The 19,582-nt window shown below is 41.4% G+C and overlaps 1 protein-coding gene and 1 pseudogene across 6 annotated transcripts in view; one reads left to right on the top strand and one right to left on the bottom strand.

Moving 5' to 3' along the window:
• Positions 1 to 511: 511 nt before the first annotated feature.
• Positions 512 to 1,245, bottom strand: LOC118547631 (phosphoserine phosphatase pseudogene; annotated as a pseudogene).
• A 5,603-nt stretch (positions 1,246 to 6,848) lies between these two features.
• POC5 (POC5 centriolar protein) overlaps positions 6,849 to 19,582 on the top strand; it is a 40,054-nt gene continuing 27,320 nt past the window's right edge. For 2 of the 6 annotated variants that reach the window (XM_078067170.1, XM_078067172.1), the window contains exons 1-4: positions 6,851 to 7,005; positions 8,266 to 8,311; positions 10,571 to 10,664; positions 17,872 to 18,013. In XM_078067170.1, the coding sequence (XP_077923296.1) occupies positions 10,581 to 10,664; positions 17,872 to 18,013 (226 nt within the window). In that variant the 5' untranslated portion in view covers positions 6,851 to 7,005; positions 8,266 to 8,311; positions 10,571 to 10,580. Of the gene's footprint in view, positions 7,006 to 8,265; positions 8,312 to 10,570; positions 10,665 to 17,871; positions 18,014 to 19,582 lie in introns of those variants that run through there. The other 4 variants (XR_013445742.1, XM_078067171.1, XM_078067173.1 and 1 more) reach the window with 4 other exon arrangements.

Raw genomic sequence — 19,582 nt, forward strand, 5'->3', positions numbered from 1 at the left:
GGGAGGGCATGATTTAGATTTGCATAGGTTCTTTTTTTTTCTGATACATGGATAAGTTTTTATTTACCTACTAAAGGGAAAACCAATGTTCACTAATTTTCCAATAGTGAAGGTGTTTAATTTACTATCTACCTTTAAAGGCTTCAAATAAAATATAGCTAGGAGAATACTCAAAGAATGCAGATTATAAAACTCTCCAGATAATTAATGGTCATAATAATATCAGGACTGCAGTTAAAAAAAGCAATTTTCCGTAGTTTACTTGGAAATACAGATAAACAGTACCAAATCTATATAGTAAGTTGTAATAGGCAACTGTAAGCAAACAATATCAAAGAGTATAACTTTTTTTAAAATTTTTATTTTAAGTAGGCTCCACACCCAACATGGGGCTTGAACTCATGACCCTGAGTTCAAGAGTCACATGCTCTACCAACTGAGCCAGCCAGGCATCCCTCAAACTGTATAACTTTTAAAAATTAACCTGAAGTTGTTACGAACTATATGAAAATCAATACGATTTTTCAAGTTCTCCCAAAAGCTCTACAAAATTAGTGATGTACCATTCCGCGTTATCTTTTATTTGTTGTCTGATCACATTTCCTCCAAATCCAATGGAGACATCAGCAGGAGGACAGGCTTCCATGTCTACGGCTACATCTCCAATCATGACTATTTCTTCAAAATGAAATTTTTCCTTCACAGTTTAAAAACTTTTCCTTTCCCACCAGATTTGGCTGTTGGCTGCATGTCCTCAAAACCTGCATAGTCACCATCAAAGCAGAAGTTCAGCCTACTGGCAAATACGTTATTTGATGGGATACTGAGCTTTGAAGCAGCATGCTCTACAATGCTCCTAAAGCCACCAGATAAGAGGAAAACCTGAACATTTTGCTCTTGCAGGGGACTTATTAGCTCCCTTATGCCCAGGTCAGGTATGGGGGGTGCTCTACTATGAGCACCCTGCTCCTTGGAGGGCTGGTTCAGAGCTAAGCACTCTGTGAGGGCAGCCGTGAAAGGTACTGCCCCACCCATGGCTCACCATGTCATTTCTGACAGAGCATCCTCAACTCCACAGAATTTGGCTAGCTCACCAAGTCCATCTTCTCTGATGACTGTGCTATTCACAGCAACACATACTGCATCAGCTCAACAGAAAAGTTTCCTCAACTCTGAATGGGAGACCATCCTTGGAAGAATTTTCCTCATTTCTCCAGTGCTGGAGTCCTAGGAAATGACACTCTTCTCTTCCTCTTCTTTCCTGAATAAAAATGCAGCATCAAGTTCTGACTACAAACTTCTTTATGAGAGATCTTGTGAGTTCTGCAAGAGCAGGAGCCTGCACGCGGCTGCTCCTTCCTGGGCCCCGTCCCCTGCTCCTGGGCTTCTGCAGCTGTAACCTCCGGACTGCAGGGGGCCAAGGGCTGGCTCCGAGGTTCAGTCCCAGAGTCCGGAGAGAGGTGACCTGTGCAGACCTGCAGAGCTTTTATCAAACAATCATATGAAATCTGCTGGTAAGTGCGGTGGCTTCTGGTAGGTTTTGCATCTGCTTTCCTAAACTCCAACTGCATAGATTCTTATCACTGGGCTGAATTACCCCCGATCTGCAAACCCATCTCTGAAGCCCTAAAGACCCAAGAATACAGCATCTGTGTAGTACTCAAAACATCAGTGGGACTCACTAAACTTGTTCTCTGAAAAACTAATTAATCCTGCCTCTCGCAGCTAGACCTAGATGGTTTTATCCTGGAGAAAGAAATGCTAAGGGTAGGGAAGATTTTACATGGCTAGAGGATGCTAATGGAGAGGGTCCAGGATGAGTCCCTATAATTAGGAAGAACAGAAGGCTGATGGGGAAGCTAAGAAATGAACTCGCTTCTGCAATAAAAGGGCCAGGGAGTGCTGGGTAAGAAAATGTAACTGTGGAATCCAGGGTATCAAAATATCCCGAACAAGCAAATTTACTCCACAGCAAATACCTGCCCCCTGCACAGTACGGCCATGGCACCACATCTGTAGACCTCAGTGCCCATGGTGCCCGCTACCACCCTGTCTGTGTCTTGGCTAAGGGACAGTCTTTCTCCCTCTGCTCTGCCTCACTTAAATGTGTTCTATGAATCCATGGTTTTGGCTCTCAGTGTGTGGAGGATTCTATGAAGACTGTGTGGTCCAGCTACAGAAGTTCTACTAGGGGACATGCACTGTGAGCTTCTTGCCCCCAAATAATCCACCATGTTCTTTGCACACCTTCCTGCTGGAACTCAAATTCCACCTTCAAGTCATTTTTCTGATTGAAAAAACAAAACAAAACATTGTTTCCAGAAGGCCAGTGTTCACAGCTCACAGGGAGAGGAGCGCTCTGGAGACTGGTTCCTCTCTCTCTGTATAGATTAAATTATTACGACAGCCACCTGTGACCGGGAGAAACAAAATCCAGCCTTAGGGACTGTAGCAAAGGCAGGTACATTTGAACTGAGGAGTAGCTGGGATAAGAAAGAAGGGAAGAAAATCTGTGAGTCTGGCAGTCTGGTGGAAAAATAGGGAAGATTATGGCAGCATCTATCCAGATAGAGGCCCTGGCAAGGGCTCTGACTCTGAAATCTCCCCATCTCCACCCCTATTCCTTTCCCTTCCTCTGGACTTGCCTTTCTCTTTCTGTCTCCAGATTTGCAACTCAAGAAAAGCAAATCTATTTCTCTTTAGATCTAATTTATCCCTCCATAAAATCACAGTGATGGGCTAAATTACAGTTGCTACCCTAGGACAAGTCATCAGCGTTAAAGATTCCCAGGTTGAGGAATGTTCCCTTAAAGTCCCAGTTAAACAAGTCATAGGGTAAGGAGACAGAAACCCTTTTAGATGAGTCAGGGATGACCTGAAAAAGAAACAGGTTTTGAATCAGTCCCCTAACCCAGGTTTAGCAAAAATGACATGGGTTTCAACTCCTGCCACCACGAATAGTAAGTGTTCCCAACAGGTACCAAGAGCCATGTTAGGTTCACGCTGACTTCTTGGAAAAGGTTAAACACCAAATCTTATGAATCCAAACCCTATGTGATTTTGCCTCACTTTAAAAAAATTTCCAAATACTTTCACATACATTGCCTCCCAACAACAACGTCATATATCCATCTATACACACCTAGAAGCGATATTAGAGTGACGGCTGTAACAGATTGACCCCAAAATACAGTGACTTAAAGGGAAAAAAACAGTTTTTTTTTAATATTACAGAACTGGCAAAGGAGTTCTATTCCACATGATCATTCAACACAGTGGGGAAGAAGAAGGCTCAGAAAAAAACATAACTAAAGTCTTAAAAACCAGTTCAGGGAGTGGTACATTTCTATTGCCTCACTCAACTGCAAAGTAGACTGGGACATGTAATCTAACTAGGCGGACATCTCCCCAGCTTCAAGAGGGAATAATTTTCATAGGTAGATAGACAGGTTGATTCAGGTTCAGGTTCAGATTTAGATTTAGTTTTGGTAGGTTCTCAACTTTAAAAAAAATGAGGCTTAGGCTCATAAAAGATACAAAGCTTCCCTAAAGTTGTATACCTAGTACATGGACAATTGAAAGACTCCAGCCTAGATCTTCTGAGTTTAGGAGGGCTTCACATGCCATATAACACCATGGAAGGTTTTTGAGGAAGAAGTTATGCAATGCAATGTTATTTTAAGAAGATTATTTGTCAGCATTGTGAAGGGTGAATTGTAGAAAGAAGAAATGAAGACATGCAACTATAGAAAGAATCCAAGCCAAACTCAACAATGGCCGAATCTAAAACGGTGGCGATTAAAAGAAGATGAAAGATTATTAGAGCAGAGGTTCAGAATTCAGGGCCCGTGGAAAGGCCTCCATATCGTCAAACTCATGAGTCACTTCACTGGCATTTTACTGAAGCTTCTCGAGGTTCTCCTCCCACTTCTCTGGCCCCTCCTTCTCAGTCTCCTTTGCTGCTCCTCCACTGATACCCATCCCTAAATATCAGCTAACTCCAGGGTTTGTTCTCAACCCTCTTCTCTACTCACCTTACTCTCCCCACTCCCTGCCCCCGCCCCCAAGGCTGTCTCATTTAGTTCCTTAGCTTTAAATTGCATCTTATCAATTATCTCTTACACAGTAAATCTACAGAACACACCACCCAAAACAAAGTGACATTAAACAATCAACATTCACTGAGCTCACTACTGCAGATTGGCCTGGTGGTCCTGCCATCTTTGACTGCACTTACATACTGTCTGGGTGTCCCCTGGCTATAGACCAATATCAGATGGCCTCCACTGGGATGACCAGGCCCCTCAAGTCTAACATACATGTCTTTCATCTTCCAACTGGCTAGTCTAGGATTGTTCCCATAATCATAAAAGAGGGCATGAGTAAGCCAAGCCAAGTGCCTTCAAAGCCGTGGCTTCCATCATGTTTGTTAACATCCCATTGGCCATTAATGAGAGGGCAGGGCAAAGGACACTGATAGGGAGAGATGAAGAATTGGAGCCATTTTGGAGTCCTGCACAGATCTATATGCAAAGCCTCCCCAATTTATTTATCTGAGTCCTGATCTCTTCTGAGCTCTAGACATGTATGTTAAATGGCCTAATGGACAGTGCAATTGGGTATCTCTAGGCATTTCAGACAGCATATTTAAAATTGAACTTTTCTATCTGACTCTCAGTAATACCTCCATCTTCTTCCCTGTATCTCTTTCTCTTATAAGGAGACTAGTTATTGGATAGGCCCTACCCCAATCCAGAATGACCTCATTTTAACTTGATTACATTTGCAGACCCTATTTCCAAGTAAGATCATATTCACAAGTACTAGGGGTTAGGACTTGACTATCTTTTTTGGAGGATACCATCCAATCCATAACTGCCATGCTGTTCTCAACAGAACATACTGAGTGATAAAAACATGGACTTTGGAGTCCAGACTACCCTGATTTGAACACCAGGTCTGTTCTTATTGGCTGTGTGATCCTAGGCAAGCCACATAAACTCTCTGAGCTTCAGTTTCCCTATCTGTAAAATGTGGATGGGTATAGCATCTATATCATAGAGATAATCTGAGAATTAAACGAGTTAATGAGTACAGTGCCCAGAACATAGTAACACATGTGTGTTTATTAGATAAAATAAGTTCTTTACCTGTTCATTTTCAGGTCTCAGCTTAAATGTACTTTCTCAGACAGGCATCTCCTGATTTCTCCTCTCTTCAAACATAATTCATAATTTTTTATTCACATGTGTGGGGGTCTTTTGCTCTTTGATGTGTGCTTTTTCCCATTAGACTCTAAGTTCTGTGAGGGCAGACTGTGTCTATTTCATTCACCACTCTATTCCTAACACCAACAAAATGTTTTGCATACGATGAATGTTAGATAAATATTTGTTGAATGAGTAATTATGAAGGGTTCAAGCTAGCAATTTAATTACTATGAATTTACGGGTGCTGGATTCTGTCCCTCCATCTCTCCCCCCTCCCCTTCTCTAGGAAGCTTGGGAAAAGAATCAGTGTTAAATTCATAACATCCAAATTAGGTTTGGTCTCTTTCTCTCTGTAGCTTCACAGAAGAATGGAGATGTCTTACCCAATGGTTTTCTAGGAAAATCTACCCCCTAACAGAGAGAAGAGAAAGAAGAGCAACATGGAGCCAAGTGGCAGGAGAGCAAAAGGATAAGTGTATCAGTAACAGTCACAGTGTATGGAGTCACCAGGTGGCAATTCAATTCAAAAACACCGATCTCAACTAGATATGAATTCATATGCATTAGCAGGAATTTGTTCTGTTTATAATAACCATGGGAAAGAGGGGATTTGGGGGAGGAACACAAGCATAGCTTGTTCCAAAGAAACTGCTGGCTCTTCTTCATTGTTTGTACAAGAGAAGTCTGGCTCTGCCAACAAGTGGGTAGATGAGACCCAGGTTATGCCATTTCTATCTATGGAAACAAAGAAACAAATAAAAAACCCGGACACCTCATCCTCCAGGTAACAAAGGGAGCCTGAAAACTCACCCAGACCTCATTACTTGGTCTCCAGATTGGGGTGCTCCCTTTGCATCCTGGATCCTAATGTACCTTTCACCATATCTGTTGCCAATACAAATCTAAAGACTAGTATTTTTGATGTTGTGTAATAGGTATTTTAGATATATTAGCTCATTTAATCTCCCTACAACCCTATTATGTGGGTAGCATTATCCAAGGTGACAGTGAATAGGCGGTAGAGCCAGGATATAATTATGACCTGATTATTCTAAGGTTCATAGTCACTTCGCCAGAAGGGCCTGACTTGCAATCTGACAACTTTGAGGTCATTAGTAAAACCTAGTCCAGCAGTTTCTTAAATCGTGGTCCGCTGACCGCTCCATCAAAATCACTGGTGGTCTTTGTTAAAAATTCAGATTCCCTGGCTCTGTCTAAGACGGAAGGAATCAAGCAGAGGGGTGGGTGTCAGGAATTCGTACTTTTGAAAGGCACCTCCGAGTGATTCTCTTGCAGGGCATTATGGACGCAGATGATTTTTATGCGTGAGGACCACACGCATGGGCTTCGGGTATTATCGAAAGATTACAACATACCGCCCTGGCGGACTTCCGCCCACCTCGGCATCCTCTAACCGAATCTGGTCCCAGAGCCACCTCAGTCTCCAGCCTCAGGGAACTGAGCACGCGCAGTACTTTAGCTCCCAAACGCTGGGCGGGGCTGCCTAAGGCCGCGCCCCCTCGGTATCCGCCGGTGCCGGGGGCGGGGCTCTCCTTAAGTAACCTAATTCCGGCGTCTCCCCGCAGCTGCCCAGAGCCCCGCCCCCGAGTCTGGGACCAATCAAATGCCAGGTTGCTGAAGCTCGGGGCCAATGCACAGGGCCGTCCTTTATTCCTCTCTGCAGTTTGAAACTGTCAGGTTGCTGCCAAGGTAGCCGCGGTACCGCTGTTGTTTCGCCGGCGACGCGGCGACGAGTCGGGGAGGCAGGCATCCGGGTTTGTGGAGAGGCGCGACGGTGGGTAGCGGCGCTGCCGCGGGCCCTGCGTCCCCGGCGGAGGCAGTGGAGTGGGGTTGCAAGTGCCGCGGCTCGGGTTTCCGCTCCCGGGACTCGTACACCACGGAGCCGGGGGCGTCTTCCCCGAGACCTGGGCTGTGTGCTCTTCTGCGGGCCGACAGGGTGCAGAAGTTTTCCCTCCAAGGCGTCCGGGAAGAGAGGGCAGGAGTGAGGGGTACTTGAAGTATAGCGGTTACTGTCGCCATAGGTTCCGGTCATTTAAAACGTAAGGGGAAAAGTAACCCTGGCTAACGCTTTAAGTTTGATTCAAACAAGGGTGGGCAAGAAGGTGATCGAAGAGAACTTCTAGCCCTTTGGTTACTCACAACTGCTGTCCTCCTCTGCTTCTAGCTCCTTACGTGGGGCGGGGCTGGCGCATCCCCTCTCTTGCGGCTAAGATGGGTGAAGAGCGCAGGGACGTCACCCTGCTGCCGGCTTGCACGTTAATTCACTCTTCCTCTGTCTCTTGGGGTTACACTTGAATTCCCGGACCCCTCTCTCCTTATCAGCCAGATATTTACCAAGACGTAATTTGATTTCTTTGGCAATCGAGAAGTACCCACAACGTCTTATCTCGTGGTTTCTAGTACCTTGGGTTAGAGAATATTGGAAATTTAGCCAACTGATTAACATCTGCCACCCATTTAAAGCAAGCTTCATTTTTTTTTCTCCTTTCTTTCTGAACCTAGAAACAGTAAGAAAATGCTACGGTTGTAGTTTCAAAGAAACTGTCGTTCCTTGCTGGCATCAAAGCAGGGCAGATGGAAGACTTATGGCATATTTTCCAAAAATACAGTAGTTGTTTTATGGCTGCAGTATCTATTCAGAGACTCTTTTTGAAGTCAGACCCAACTTTTCAGCTTATTTGTTTTTTGTGTAATCAGCACCAGCCCACCTCCACTCCTACTATCTACTGGGTATGCAAATACATCCTAAAAGAAGTGAATGAAAATAGAAATGAACCAGGTTACGGGTTTGATGTCCGTGAAGCAGCCCTTCCTTGCTGGGCATGTGTGTGCTTATTTTATCCTCCCTAATTGGCTTAACTAAAGACAGTCATGCTGCGATTTAGTTTACTTATCACTTGTGTACACAGTAATACTCATTGAATAAAGCTAAGTTTCCATGAACAAGTCTCAACCTATGTTTCCATTCTAATATTGTACTTTTCCCTGTGTCTGCCCTTTCTACATCAGTTTCCTTATCTCATTTATTTTGCAGGCCGCTGTGATTGAGACCTGTTTCACCTTCCACTGAAATTGGTTAGGTAAATGTCTGCAACTTCCTTCCTGCCATATTCAGGAGACCCCAATTTTCATCTTTCTTTGGCATCTGACTTTAAGCACTCCCTTCCCCAAGTTTTTATGATGCTTTTCTTTCTGATAATTCTACCATTCTGACCTCCTTTTCTGTCTTTGCTGGCTCTTCACTTCTCCTTTAAATGTTAAGTGTTTCTAGTTTTTAATCTCTTCTCACTACAGTAGTAGACCTTTAACTTTATTAGGGCTATAGTCCCCTCTGAACACATATTAGAAGCTAAGGATCCCCTTACTAGAAAAACACACATGTGCATTTATACTAAAAATATTGCATATAATTTGTATGGACCGCAGAATAAGAACTCTTTCTCACACTCCTTTTCATATGTGATCTTATCCTCTCCCATTTTCAGTATTTCCCATTATGCTGATGGTTCCTCAAACTTTATCTCTAGCCTGTACCTCCAGGACAGAGCTCCCTCATTGCTTAACTCCAGAAAGCACCATTCATATTGTAGCCATTGTGAAGGGCAGTACTGTGGCTTCATTTCAGTGCCTCACAGGGGCCTCACACCCAGCTCATCTGATACTGAGCCCATTGTCCTTCCCCCCAACCTGCTTACCTTCCTCCATGTCTTGCCTTGGAGAGTGGCACTATTATCCGTCTGATTACCAAGCCGGAAATCTGGAAGCCGTCAACATTACAATACAAGCCTTACCATGTCATCCCTTGTTTAAAACATTTCAATAACATCTCTAGAGTAGAGACCACATGTTTTTGACCTGACATAATCCTGATCTTCCATGTTCTGGCTGCCCCTTAGCTTGCCTGTTCCATCCTTAGCCAAGCCTTGCTCTGCACCCTTTGCTTCAGCCTTACAATTTACTTTTGTTCCTGGCATACATGCCCGTGCCTCTGGGTCTTTGCTTCTGCTGCTCTAATGCCTGGCATATCCTTAACATCTTTTATCTGTCTGTCAGGTCTCAGAACCGGTTAGGTTCATCTCCTCAGTGAAAACCTACTCTGGCTCCATTCCCGCTTCTTCACCCTCATGATCCCACCCCATGAAAAATAGCTACTCCTTCCTCCCTGCTGTGTACCTCTGTTGTTTTAGGGTCTCCTAGCTTTTATTTTGTTAGTCATTTATATTCTATATATGTCTGGCTTTCTGTACAGATTATAAAGTCCATGAGGACAGGACTTCTTCATCTTAGATTTCTCACCATTGTCTTCCATGTAACTGGTGTTCAGATAGTTTGAATAGTTACTACTTGTCCTTTATGGTTTTTTTAAAAGATTTTTTATTTATTAGAGAGAGAGAGAGAGAGAGAGAACAGAAACAAGCAGGGGGAGTGGGAGAGAGAGGGAGAGAGAATCCCAAGGAGACTCCACGCTGAGTGCCCAGTCCCAGGACCTCAAGATCATGACCTAAGACAAAACCAAGAGTCAGATGCTCAACGACTGAGCCTCCCAGGTGCCCCACTACTCGTCCTTTAAATAATTTATTTACGTGTTACTAAAAGCGCTTGCTTTATTTTTTTGGTTAAGACTTTCAACAATTTTTCTATGGCATATAAGAATCTGTTGTTCTGTATAGTCTTGCTTTCCTTAAAATAATATTCCTGAATTGTAAGTTTCTCGAGCAAAGAATTTGCACAAATTGTTCATTCTCTCTTGGTTCAGTATCTTACAGGAAAACATACAGCACACAGGTTGCCACACATTGCTCAAGAACATTGATCATGGGGCGCCTGGGTGGCTCAGTTGGTTAAGCATCTGCCTTAGGCTCAGGTCATGATCCTGGAGTCCCTGGATCAAGCCTGCATCCAGCTCCCTGCTCAGTGGGGAGTCTGCTTCTTGCTTCTCCCTCTCCCTCTGTTCCCCACCCCACCCCCCGCCCTCGTGCTCTCTCTCTTGCTCACTCTCCCTCTCAAATAAATAAATAAAATCTTAAAAAAAAAGTATTAATCACAATCGATATTCTCAACAGACCCCATTGTGGATGTGTCTGACAAGTTCCCATTTCTCTTTAACCTTTCATATATTTGTGTTATCTCCTTGACTACATTAAAAACTCACTGATGTTGGGAATTGAGTCTTTTACTATTTTTTTCCTTGCCTAGTTATTTTGTCTATGGGGGCTCAATATGTTGAGTGATTTTAATATTTCACAGGATTATTGTTTACAGGATAGGATGTGAATCTATATCTATAGGAAACATGTTATTTTAGTTTAAATATCAAGTGAGTTTCTATTGTGTTATAGTTTATGCAGAATGTCATCAGATGAGGAGAAAGGCTCACTTGCTGTTATACAGAATGACTCCGACCGGGCCAGTTCTGTGTCTTCAGATCTTCAGGTAGGAAGACATGTCTAAATTTTTTGTGGCTTATTTAGTTTAAACAAGGGACAATATGAGGGAAAACTAGGAATACATTTTTCACTTATTCATGTAAATTTACATTTATAATTATGTTTTGTATATAGTGTATATCAAATTATACTAATACCAAATGTTGAGAATTATTTCACAGACTTTGGGACATACCTTACATTGTTTGAACCTTTCAGAAAATAATCATGAACTCTTCACTCTTCGTGCAAAAGCTTCAAACAGCACAATGAGAGAAGCTGGAAATCTCAAGAAATTTTTTTTTTCTTGAGGTTTTTTCATTGTAGCTATCTCTTCTGAATGCTGCATTCACTTTAATGCAAATTAGTACAATATCAAACCACCTGGGGACTTAGATTCCCTCGTGTCCTACTCGAGGTTCTGATCCCTGTTGCTACAACGTTCAGCACATTCTGCTGCACAGGACCTGGACGGTGACAGATAAATGGTGTGGTTTTTACATGAACTGTTTTAAATTTCTTTTTATTTCTAAATGTTTTATTAGAAATACGGATTCAGATTTCTAGAATAGATTTTAAAAGAGAGAGTCTGATACGGTGTATCTTGAGTTTTATAGTTCTGTCACTTACAAGGGGAAAAGCTGGACATTATGTTTTTGCCTAAATAAGAGTAAGTTGTTTTTGACACTGTGTAATATGAGAAAAGTTTTAGGAAGATATTTTATGAAACATATATGTTCCTTTAATTGAAATTACAGATTTAGAAATTGGGAAGCTATTGGAAAAATACCTGTGACTATTTACTAGGATAAAAGTAGTCTAGAATTGTGACATAGATGTTTCATCCTTGGTTTCCCTTTGGATGTACTTCTACTAGTGCTGTCTTTTAAGTACAGTGCTTTCCTGCAGTTTTTATCTCTGACTTTTCCAAACTTCCTTCAGGAGAGAACTGATTAACTCATCAATACTTGTGATCGATTTTTAATAAATGTATTTTGGTCTTCATCCCAGTTTTTTGCACACAATTTCAAAAACCTTTGAAGTTTCCTAAATAATGAGAGTGATAAATGTGTTTGTTATGCTAACGATTTGCCTTTTGGACCCCACCTAAGGATAGAGGCTGGTTGCTGAGGAGCCAACCACATGTTCAGAGGGTTGGAACTTTTAGTCCTCCCCACCCTGAGCTCCAGGAAGGGGAGAGGGGCTGGAGATTGAGTTCGGCCACCAATGGCCAATGATGTAATCAATTGTGCATGTGTAATGAAGCCTCCATAAAAACCCAATGGAAGAGGGTTCAGAGAGCTTCCAGCTTGGTGAATGTATAGAGATGCTGGGTGACTGGCTTTCTAGGAGAAGGCATGGAGGCGCTGCCCCTCTTCCCCATACCTTGTCCTGTGTCTCTTCCATGTGGCTGTTCTGAGTTATATCCTTCTATTATAAACTGGTAATCTAGTAAGTAAAATGTTTCTCTGAGTTCTGTGGGCTGCTCTAGCAAATTAAACCTGGGGAGGGGGATCTTTGGAACCTCCAGTCTGTGTAGCTGGTTGGTCATAAGCTTAGGTAATGACTTGGACTTGCTACTGGTGTCTGAGGTTTGGGTTGGGGGAGGTGAAGTCTTATGGGACTGAGCCCTTACTCTGTGGAATCTGATGCTCTCTGCAGTGGACAGTGTCAGAATTGAGTTGAATTGTAGGACACTCACCTAGTGACTGAGAATAGCTTGTTGCTGGTGGGAAAAAAACCCCCACACATTGTCGTTGTTGGGTTTAGAACCCTTTAAAAAATGTAAACACCTTGTAAGTTCTCAAGTTGTCATTTTGTCAGGAGACAAAGCTTTACATCGAAAGAATAAATCTCCAGAGTAGAATTTGAGAGAAATATGCCAAAAATAATTTTGTGTTACTGGTTACCGGCTTAGAATGTCAACCGAACTGAGATTCTGTTTATTAGTAACCCTCAGCTACCCTCAGCCACAACCCCATTAGTTTTCAATGACAGTTAAAAACCTGCCTATATTTCCATCACTGGAAACATTTCAAAACATAAATACCAAAAATGATGTTAAAAATAACATAAAATAACTATATGCTTTTACATATATAGTAAATACGTAAAACTAAACATTTAATCCTAAAGCCCCTTATAAATCAGTATTCCTTCTAAGGGAGTTTTCTTCACTGTCTCAATTATGTGAATGATTCATAAAACTATCGTTGATAAATGCTGAGGGGTGGGCAGCATCCATGGTACTTACTGACTGATAACTTCCTCTAAGCACAACTCCACACTGTCAGCCGGTTGCCCTGACCTTACGTGGTGTGTATGGGTTCAGCTGTTCAGGGTCACACCAGTCCCAACTGTTGTTGGTCGGGACCAAAATTACAAGTTTTGGTTGTTCCTTTAGGATTCTTGTTTACCTTAACACAGGTTATCTTTGACAAGTAAGAAAGACAATATTATTTATTTTGATCCTTAAATAAAAAATAGCGCATTTGGCCCATATCTACACATATGAAACTAAAATAGTTGTTTAGATACCTGATATTTTAATCTTACCTAAGATAAGTTAACATACATACATAGAATACTGTTAATATATACCTACTTACTTCTCCCTTAAGTCATAGTGATTGTTGTGGAAGCTTTGAAATATATGTTTGGTTTTTTTCTTTCTTTCTTTTTTTTTTCCTTTCTGATTCAGAACAGAGGACAGTTTAGGGAAGCTACAAGTTAAAGCCACTGACTTTTACTTCCCCTCCCTTTATAGGCAGGAAGTTGTAATAAACTAACTCTGACTGAGCAAAGCTGATTTGGCTAAATCTAGTTATAATCGCCACCAACTAAAAAGTTAATTGACCTCAAAATACAAATACAGGATAGCCACTGTATTAGTTTGCTTGGGCTGTCATAACAAAACACCATAGACTGGGTGGCATAAACAATAGAAATTTATTTTCTCGTAGTTCTGAATGCTGGATGTACCAAAGCAAGGTCTGACAGGGTCCGTTTCTGGTGAGCTCTTTCTTCTTGGCCTATAGACAGCTGCCTTCTCACTGAGTCCTCAGCATGGCCTTTCCTCAGTGCACGTGCATGGGCCGAGAGAGAACTCTTGTCCTCTTTTCCTAGGACACTAATCCTGACATATCAGCACCCCACCCTTATGGCCTTATGTAACCTTAATTATTTTAGAGGCCCCATCTCCAAATACAGCTGCTTTGGGGATTCAGGTTTCAGTATATGAATTTGGGGAGGACACAGACATTCAGTGTCTAACAGCCACATTTTTCTACGTTCTTAGCCAAAATCAAGTTTATTTTGGCTGTTTGGGAAGTATAATAGGGTGTTATTTTGGCCACTTTAACAGGAACCAAGTAAGAGTTGCTTAAGTGAATTGCTTCAAAGCCTGAGCTGATATATAGCCTCCTGTAAGTCAGAGCTGATAGAGAGTCCTGAGTTCATCTGAGGACCCAGCCTCTTTCTCGTGTTGCTCCGCCATGCCCGGGGGTGTTGACCAGGTTTGCATCATCGGGTGCTAGCTCACCACCACCTCTAACCTATGGGAAGAGCTGAGTCGTAAGCAAGCAGCTTCCTTTCCAAGGACATGACCTGAAGTTGTACATTTCGTTTCCACCCAGATCCCATAGACCAGGTCTCTTGGCCGTACCTGCTGAAAGGGAGGTTGAGAAATGTTGCTGCGTGGCCAGTAACAATCTGCCTGGGTCAAACCCTAAGGTTTTAGTAACTTAAAGGAATAAAGGGAAAACGGATGTTGCTGGACTGTTAGCCTTCTCTGTGGCAGGGAGTTACTAAACTTGAAATTTTATATATTTTGTTAGGACTGACTCATTCAGTTTTATAGAAACCAGTAGATTATCTTGTGTATGGCTTCAATTTATCAAACTATTTGGGTATTTCCTTTTATTGTAAGAACTGGGAAACTGATGTGATTCAGGAAATATATTTTTTTAAAATTTAAGATTATTTAAATCTAAAGAATTGTAGGGACGCCTGGGTGGCTCAGTCGGTTAAGCGTCTGCCTTTGGCTCAGGTCGTGATTCCAGGGTCCTGGGATTGAGTCCCACGTCGGGCTCCCTGCTCAGCGGGAAGCCTGCTTCTCCCTCTGCCTACCACTCCCCCTGCTTGTGTTCCCTCTCTCGCTCTCAAATAAATAAATAAAATCTTAAAAAAAAAAAAAAAAAGAGCCTCCTGCCTCAGTGATAAGGATCATGTGAAATACTGGCTTTTATTTTCTGTCAGGAAATGTAAGTTTAAAACTCAGACGTGTTTATTATTATAAAGGGGACGTCTCTAACAAAGGAGTTGACCATAGCAATATGAAGGTGATTCTTTTTAAAGATTTATTTATTTATTTTAGAAAGGGTGGGAGGGAGGGGCAGAGCGAGAGGGAGAGAGAATCTCAAGCAAACGCCGCGCTGAGGGGGGACCCACGCAGAGCTTGATCTCATTACCCCGAGATCATGACCTGAGCCGAAACCAAGACTTGGATGCTTAACCGGCTGAGCCACCCAAGCGCCCCAAATTCTGATGATTGAGTTTTCTTTCTAATGATTCTCCCTTTGGAGTATCTGTTTCTCTTCTGCCATTAGCCATGACATGTAAAGAGCTGTGTTTGCTATGACTAACATTTACTGGATATAAGTAATCTATGTTAAATATGCAGATCAAGGCTGAAACTGAAACCAAGTCACTTCTTTGCATTTAATTATCCTAAAGACTAGCAGTTTTCAAACATCTACCAGCATAAAACCTCTTTTCAAACAATTTTACTTCAAATTCCAATAGGAAAAGGCTAAAGCAGAAATATAATTGTATAAATTTATGTTATAAATGCAAATTTGTGACATTTCTCACAAAGTCAGCAAAAACAGTGAAGCTGCCTTTATAAACGCACATTTGATGTTGGTGGATAAAGAAGCCCAGCATAGTTTGATTAACCTAAGTGACCTTTTTGCTTCTATATTTTATTTGGGCTACGTGATATCAAGAAAATTCTAATTCTTAATATAAGTAGTTGAAAATGGAAGCTTTTTTGTTTTGTTTTGTTTTGAGTATAGTTGACACACAGTGTTATGTTAGTTTCAGGTGTACAACATAGTGATTCAATTTCTCTATGCATTATGAAAAATTGGTAGCTTTTTAAATAAACTGATCCAAAGCATAAAAAAGGATTGATAGAAAGTGTTTGATTCAGTGTTGAATCACCAACAAAATCTGTCACTTCTTCAAACTTTAATAAATATAAAAATCACAGAAGAAGCACCCAGAAGACTCAAATTTGGAATAAGGGCTAAAACTCTTTGTATTATGATAAGCATGTAACACGGTCCGAAGTCGTTTGCTACTGCACAGCTCATCACTCTCATGAGGAGGGACTGGCGCCCTCAGGTGTGCTTGAGCTTGAGTGGTTTGAAATTGATGTGGCCACATGTGTTACAGTGTGTGTTTACCTGTACAGGTTACACGAGCAGAAATGTGTACAGGTGTGACTCCAAAACAAAAGACTTGTGCAGAGCTACAACCATTCTAATCCATGACACGTTTACAAGACTTTGACATGTACATCGATGGCAGAAGCAGCTTTATTCCAACCAACACAAAAATTTAAGAATTTATACTTTTGGGCCTGTTAAAATTTAGCATATATGGTGTATCTTTTAGTTCATGCTCCTTTTATTACTGTTTGTAAAAGAGCTAAATAGCTTTAAAAATGAAATTTGAAGAAAACATGGTGGATCCCCTGAAACACCTTCTTGGAAACTAGTTTGAAATGCATTGATATTGACTACTGACATGGTATACAAGGTAGTTCCCACTATAGAACTCGGACTGCAGTAATGTCTGTTCCTTTGGGAAACACCAGGACACTTATTTCAGTTAACTGTCATATAACCATGGCTGGAAACTTGGGTGTGGTGGGTAGTTAAATATTCTTACTCAGAAAACCAAAGGGAAAAAGGAAGGACTGCTAATTTTCAAATAACTATACCAACCATATCATAATGGTTTTATTAAAGATAATTCTAGACAGAATTCACTTAATTCACTTCAGCGGATACTGACTATGACCCTTCAAAGAGGTAGTTTTGAACATTGGTTATCTTCACACTGAAGATGAATCCAAATAATAAAACAGTTATGACTAATGAGATGATAGCTCTCTATCTGAACTAAACTTCTTATGAGAAAAATTAACACAAAATAATCCTTTAGAATAATAACATTTAACATTCTTGAAAACCTTCCCCCCAATTTTTTTAATGCAAAGATATTGTCTGGGTCCGTGCATGAGACTTTTAAAAATGACTCCTTTTAGTAGAAATATTTGTTACATCATGACCAATCCCTTGTTAACAGAGACTAAATTCCAGTATATTTTTTACTTCACAGATACCATTTTTTAATTTGGCTAAAGAAATAGCTAAGTATCTATGTTAGGAAATTCCAATTTTTTTTAAACCTGAGGAATATTCTTGTAAGGTCTACACTTTATAACCTCTATGTTTTATCACTCCTTTCTCATGTGCCATGAAGGTGTCAGCAGGTAGAGTGGAATAGGTTTGCATTCATGTTCTCTTTTTATCTTCAGTATTTGTTCTCTTCTAATATTTCCCTTATACTCTTTCCATGCTATGAAGAGAGACTCAGGGTTGTTGCTGAGTGGGTTGTTGGATCGTGGCTGTCATTAAGCAGAGTCAAAATTCCTTTTCATCCCTAGACTGTCCTAATGTGAATTCTTTGGAAGCAACATCTTTTTTTTTTTTTTTTTTAAGATTTTTAAATTTATTTGTTAGAGGGAGAACACAAGCAGGGGGTAGGGAGTGGGAGAAGGAGAAGCAGGCCAGAGAAGTGGCTAACCGTGTCTCTGCCCACCTGCAAGTAGCTGCCAATTGAGGGAGCGCTCTTCTGCCTTGGAGCTGTTGATTGGCTTCAGACAAGTTCTCTAGGTAACCTTTGTGTCACCATTGCAAAATTGACATGCTGAAGGAATCGTACTAAGGTACTATCACTGAAAGAAATCTGGATAGGTTTGTTGGATTTGTTTTGTTTTAAGAAAGTACACATTCCTTATGACATGGGAATACTATTTTGAGAACTGAAGTAGAGAACATCTTTAACTGGGCCTTTATTGTTCTTTGCCTGAATGTCCATTGTGACTGTGTTATAATACATTCTTTGTTATTGGCTTCTCACAGGAAGAGTATGAAGAACTGCTTCGTTACGCTATCGTGACTCCAAACGTTGAGTCAGGTGCTTCACAGCCATATCATTCTAGGGGAGAGGTGGGACCAGATGTGAGGGTTCCTACTATAATTGATGATATTCTTCATAATCAAGGTTATGTATATTTTTAAAGATATCTCTTAATTTAAGATGTTACTGAGCTCATGAATGCTGTTGACTTAGGATGGCAAAAATGCTTCTCCAGTGATTCTTCTCAGTCAGTTCTGTGTATCACTATCATCTGGGGGAAATTTTTCCATTTTATTATGTTACTCTTGGCTCTTAATGTCACAGCTAGATTTTTATATGAACTTTGATTATTACTTCTATGAAAAACAATAAAGTTAAAGCAGCACAGTAGCCATTGTGTGTCTCTCAGTGGAGTATACTCAATCTCTGCTTGTTCCAGTCGGTTATATACCGGGCTTATCTTGGAAACTAAGTCCATAGAAGTGGCTAACCACTTAAAGATGGTCCATAGGTAGCCCTCAGAACCTTTTAAGTGTATGAACCATTGCTAGTAGGACTTTGTTGGCAGCATTTCTGTGAGTACGGAAGACTGGATTATCACCACAAAGGTGAGCCCATTTTGGACTATGTCAGAGACAGAATTGAAAGCTAATATATACCGGGAGGTATACTGATAGATGAATGAAAGGTGGAAAAAGGAGGATAAAGCTCCTTTCACCTATCCATTATTTATTCAGTAAAGTGCAAGATCTCAGACAGCTTACTCTAAGTAAATATTCCTTAAAAGGGCACGGAAAGCCCTCCTAAGATGGCCCTGGCGATGGGCAGTTATCAACAAAAGGCATAACTCCAATGATCTCTCCTTGAAGGCACATGACACAGCCTCCTCGGAGTCAGCGGGCTCCTGGGTTTCTGGGCGGTTACAGCCCTGGTATTCGGTTCCTCTCCCTCTGTAGACATGAAGTTTTCATTGCTCTTCAGTCTTCAGCCTACTGCACTGGATCATCAAATAGGGCCAGAACCTAACACTGAAACATGCTAACACTGAATATTTTCTGCCCAAATTTTAATTGATTTCAAAAGATAGGACCCTGGGATTTATTCATTCTACATCAGTGATCTTGAAACCATGTTTTGATTACACTAGGTACCTCAGCCTGTAGTTCCTACTGAGCAAACCCAAAGTGCTGCATACTGTCTTATAAAATGTGTAAATAGGCAATCCATGTGTTTGCCCTCTGTGCCTCTACCCTTTTGGTGGTCACCAAAACCTTGTTTCCTTTTCCCCTGGCTGCAGGGCTACTGTACCATTGTTCCCAGTGACACAGCAGGGAGTCCTTTCCTTGCCCTGACTCTCCAGCCTTTCAAGGTCATCACTTGGGGTTCAAGACCCCCGGTCTTTTCTAGCACGCAAGATAGGATTTATTCATTACTACTCTGCCTTTTCCACAAAGGGTTTGAGATCTAAGCATACAACATGCAGTGAATTTAGATATCCCGATTCACACGTAGACTTGGTTAGAATTTATAAATTTATCATCCCATTTTCTCCATTGCTGTTGCTTGGTATAAGCAGGGTATATGGAAACTGACAAAGTATACATAAGCCTCCAACACGGCCATCCTTGTGAGGTTTTCCCCCGTTTTCTTTTCACCATGTATTGACCGAGGGTTCCTAAGTTGGAAGTGAGGCAGTCCCTGTTCTGGGGGAAC

Source organism: Halichoerus grypus, chromosome 2, assembly GCF_964656455.1.
Source record: "Halichoerus grypus chromosome 2, mHalGry1.hap1.1, whole genome shotgun sequence".
NCBI lineage: Eukaryota > Metazoa > Chordata > Mammalia > Carnivora > Phocidae > Halichoerus > Halichoerus grypus.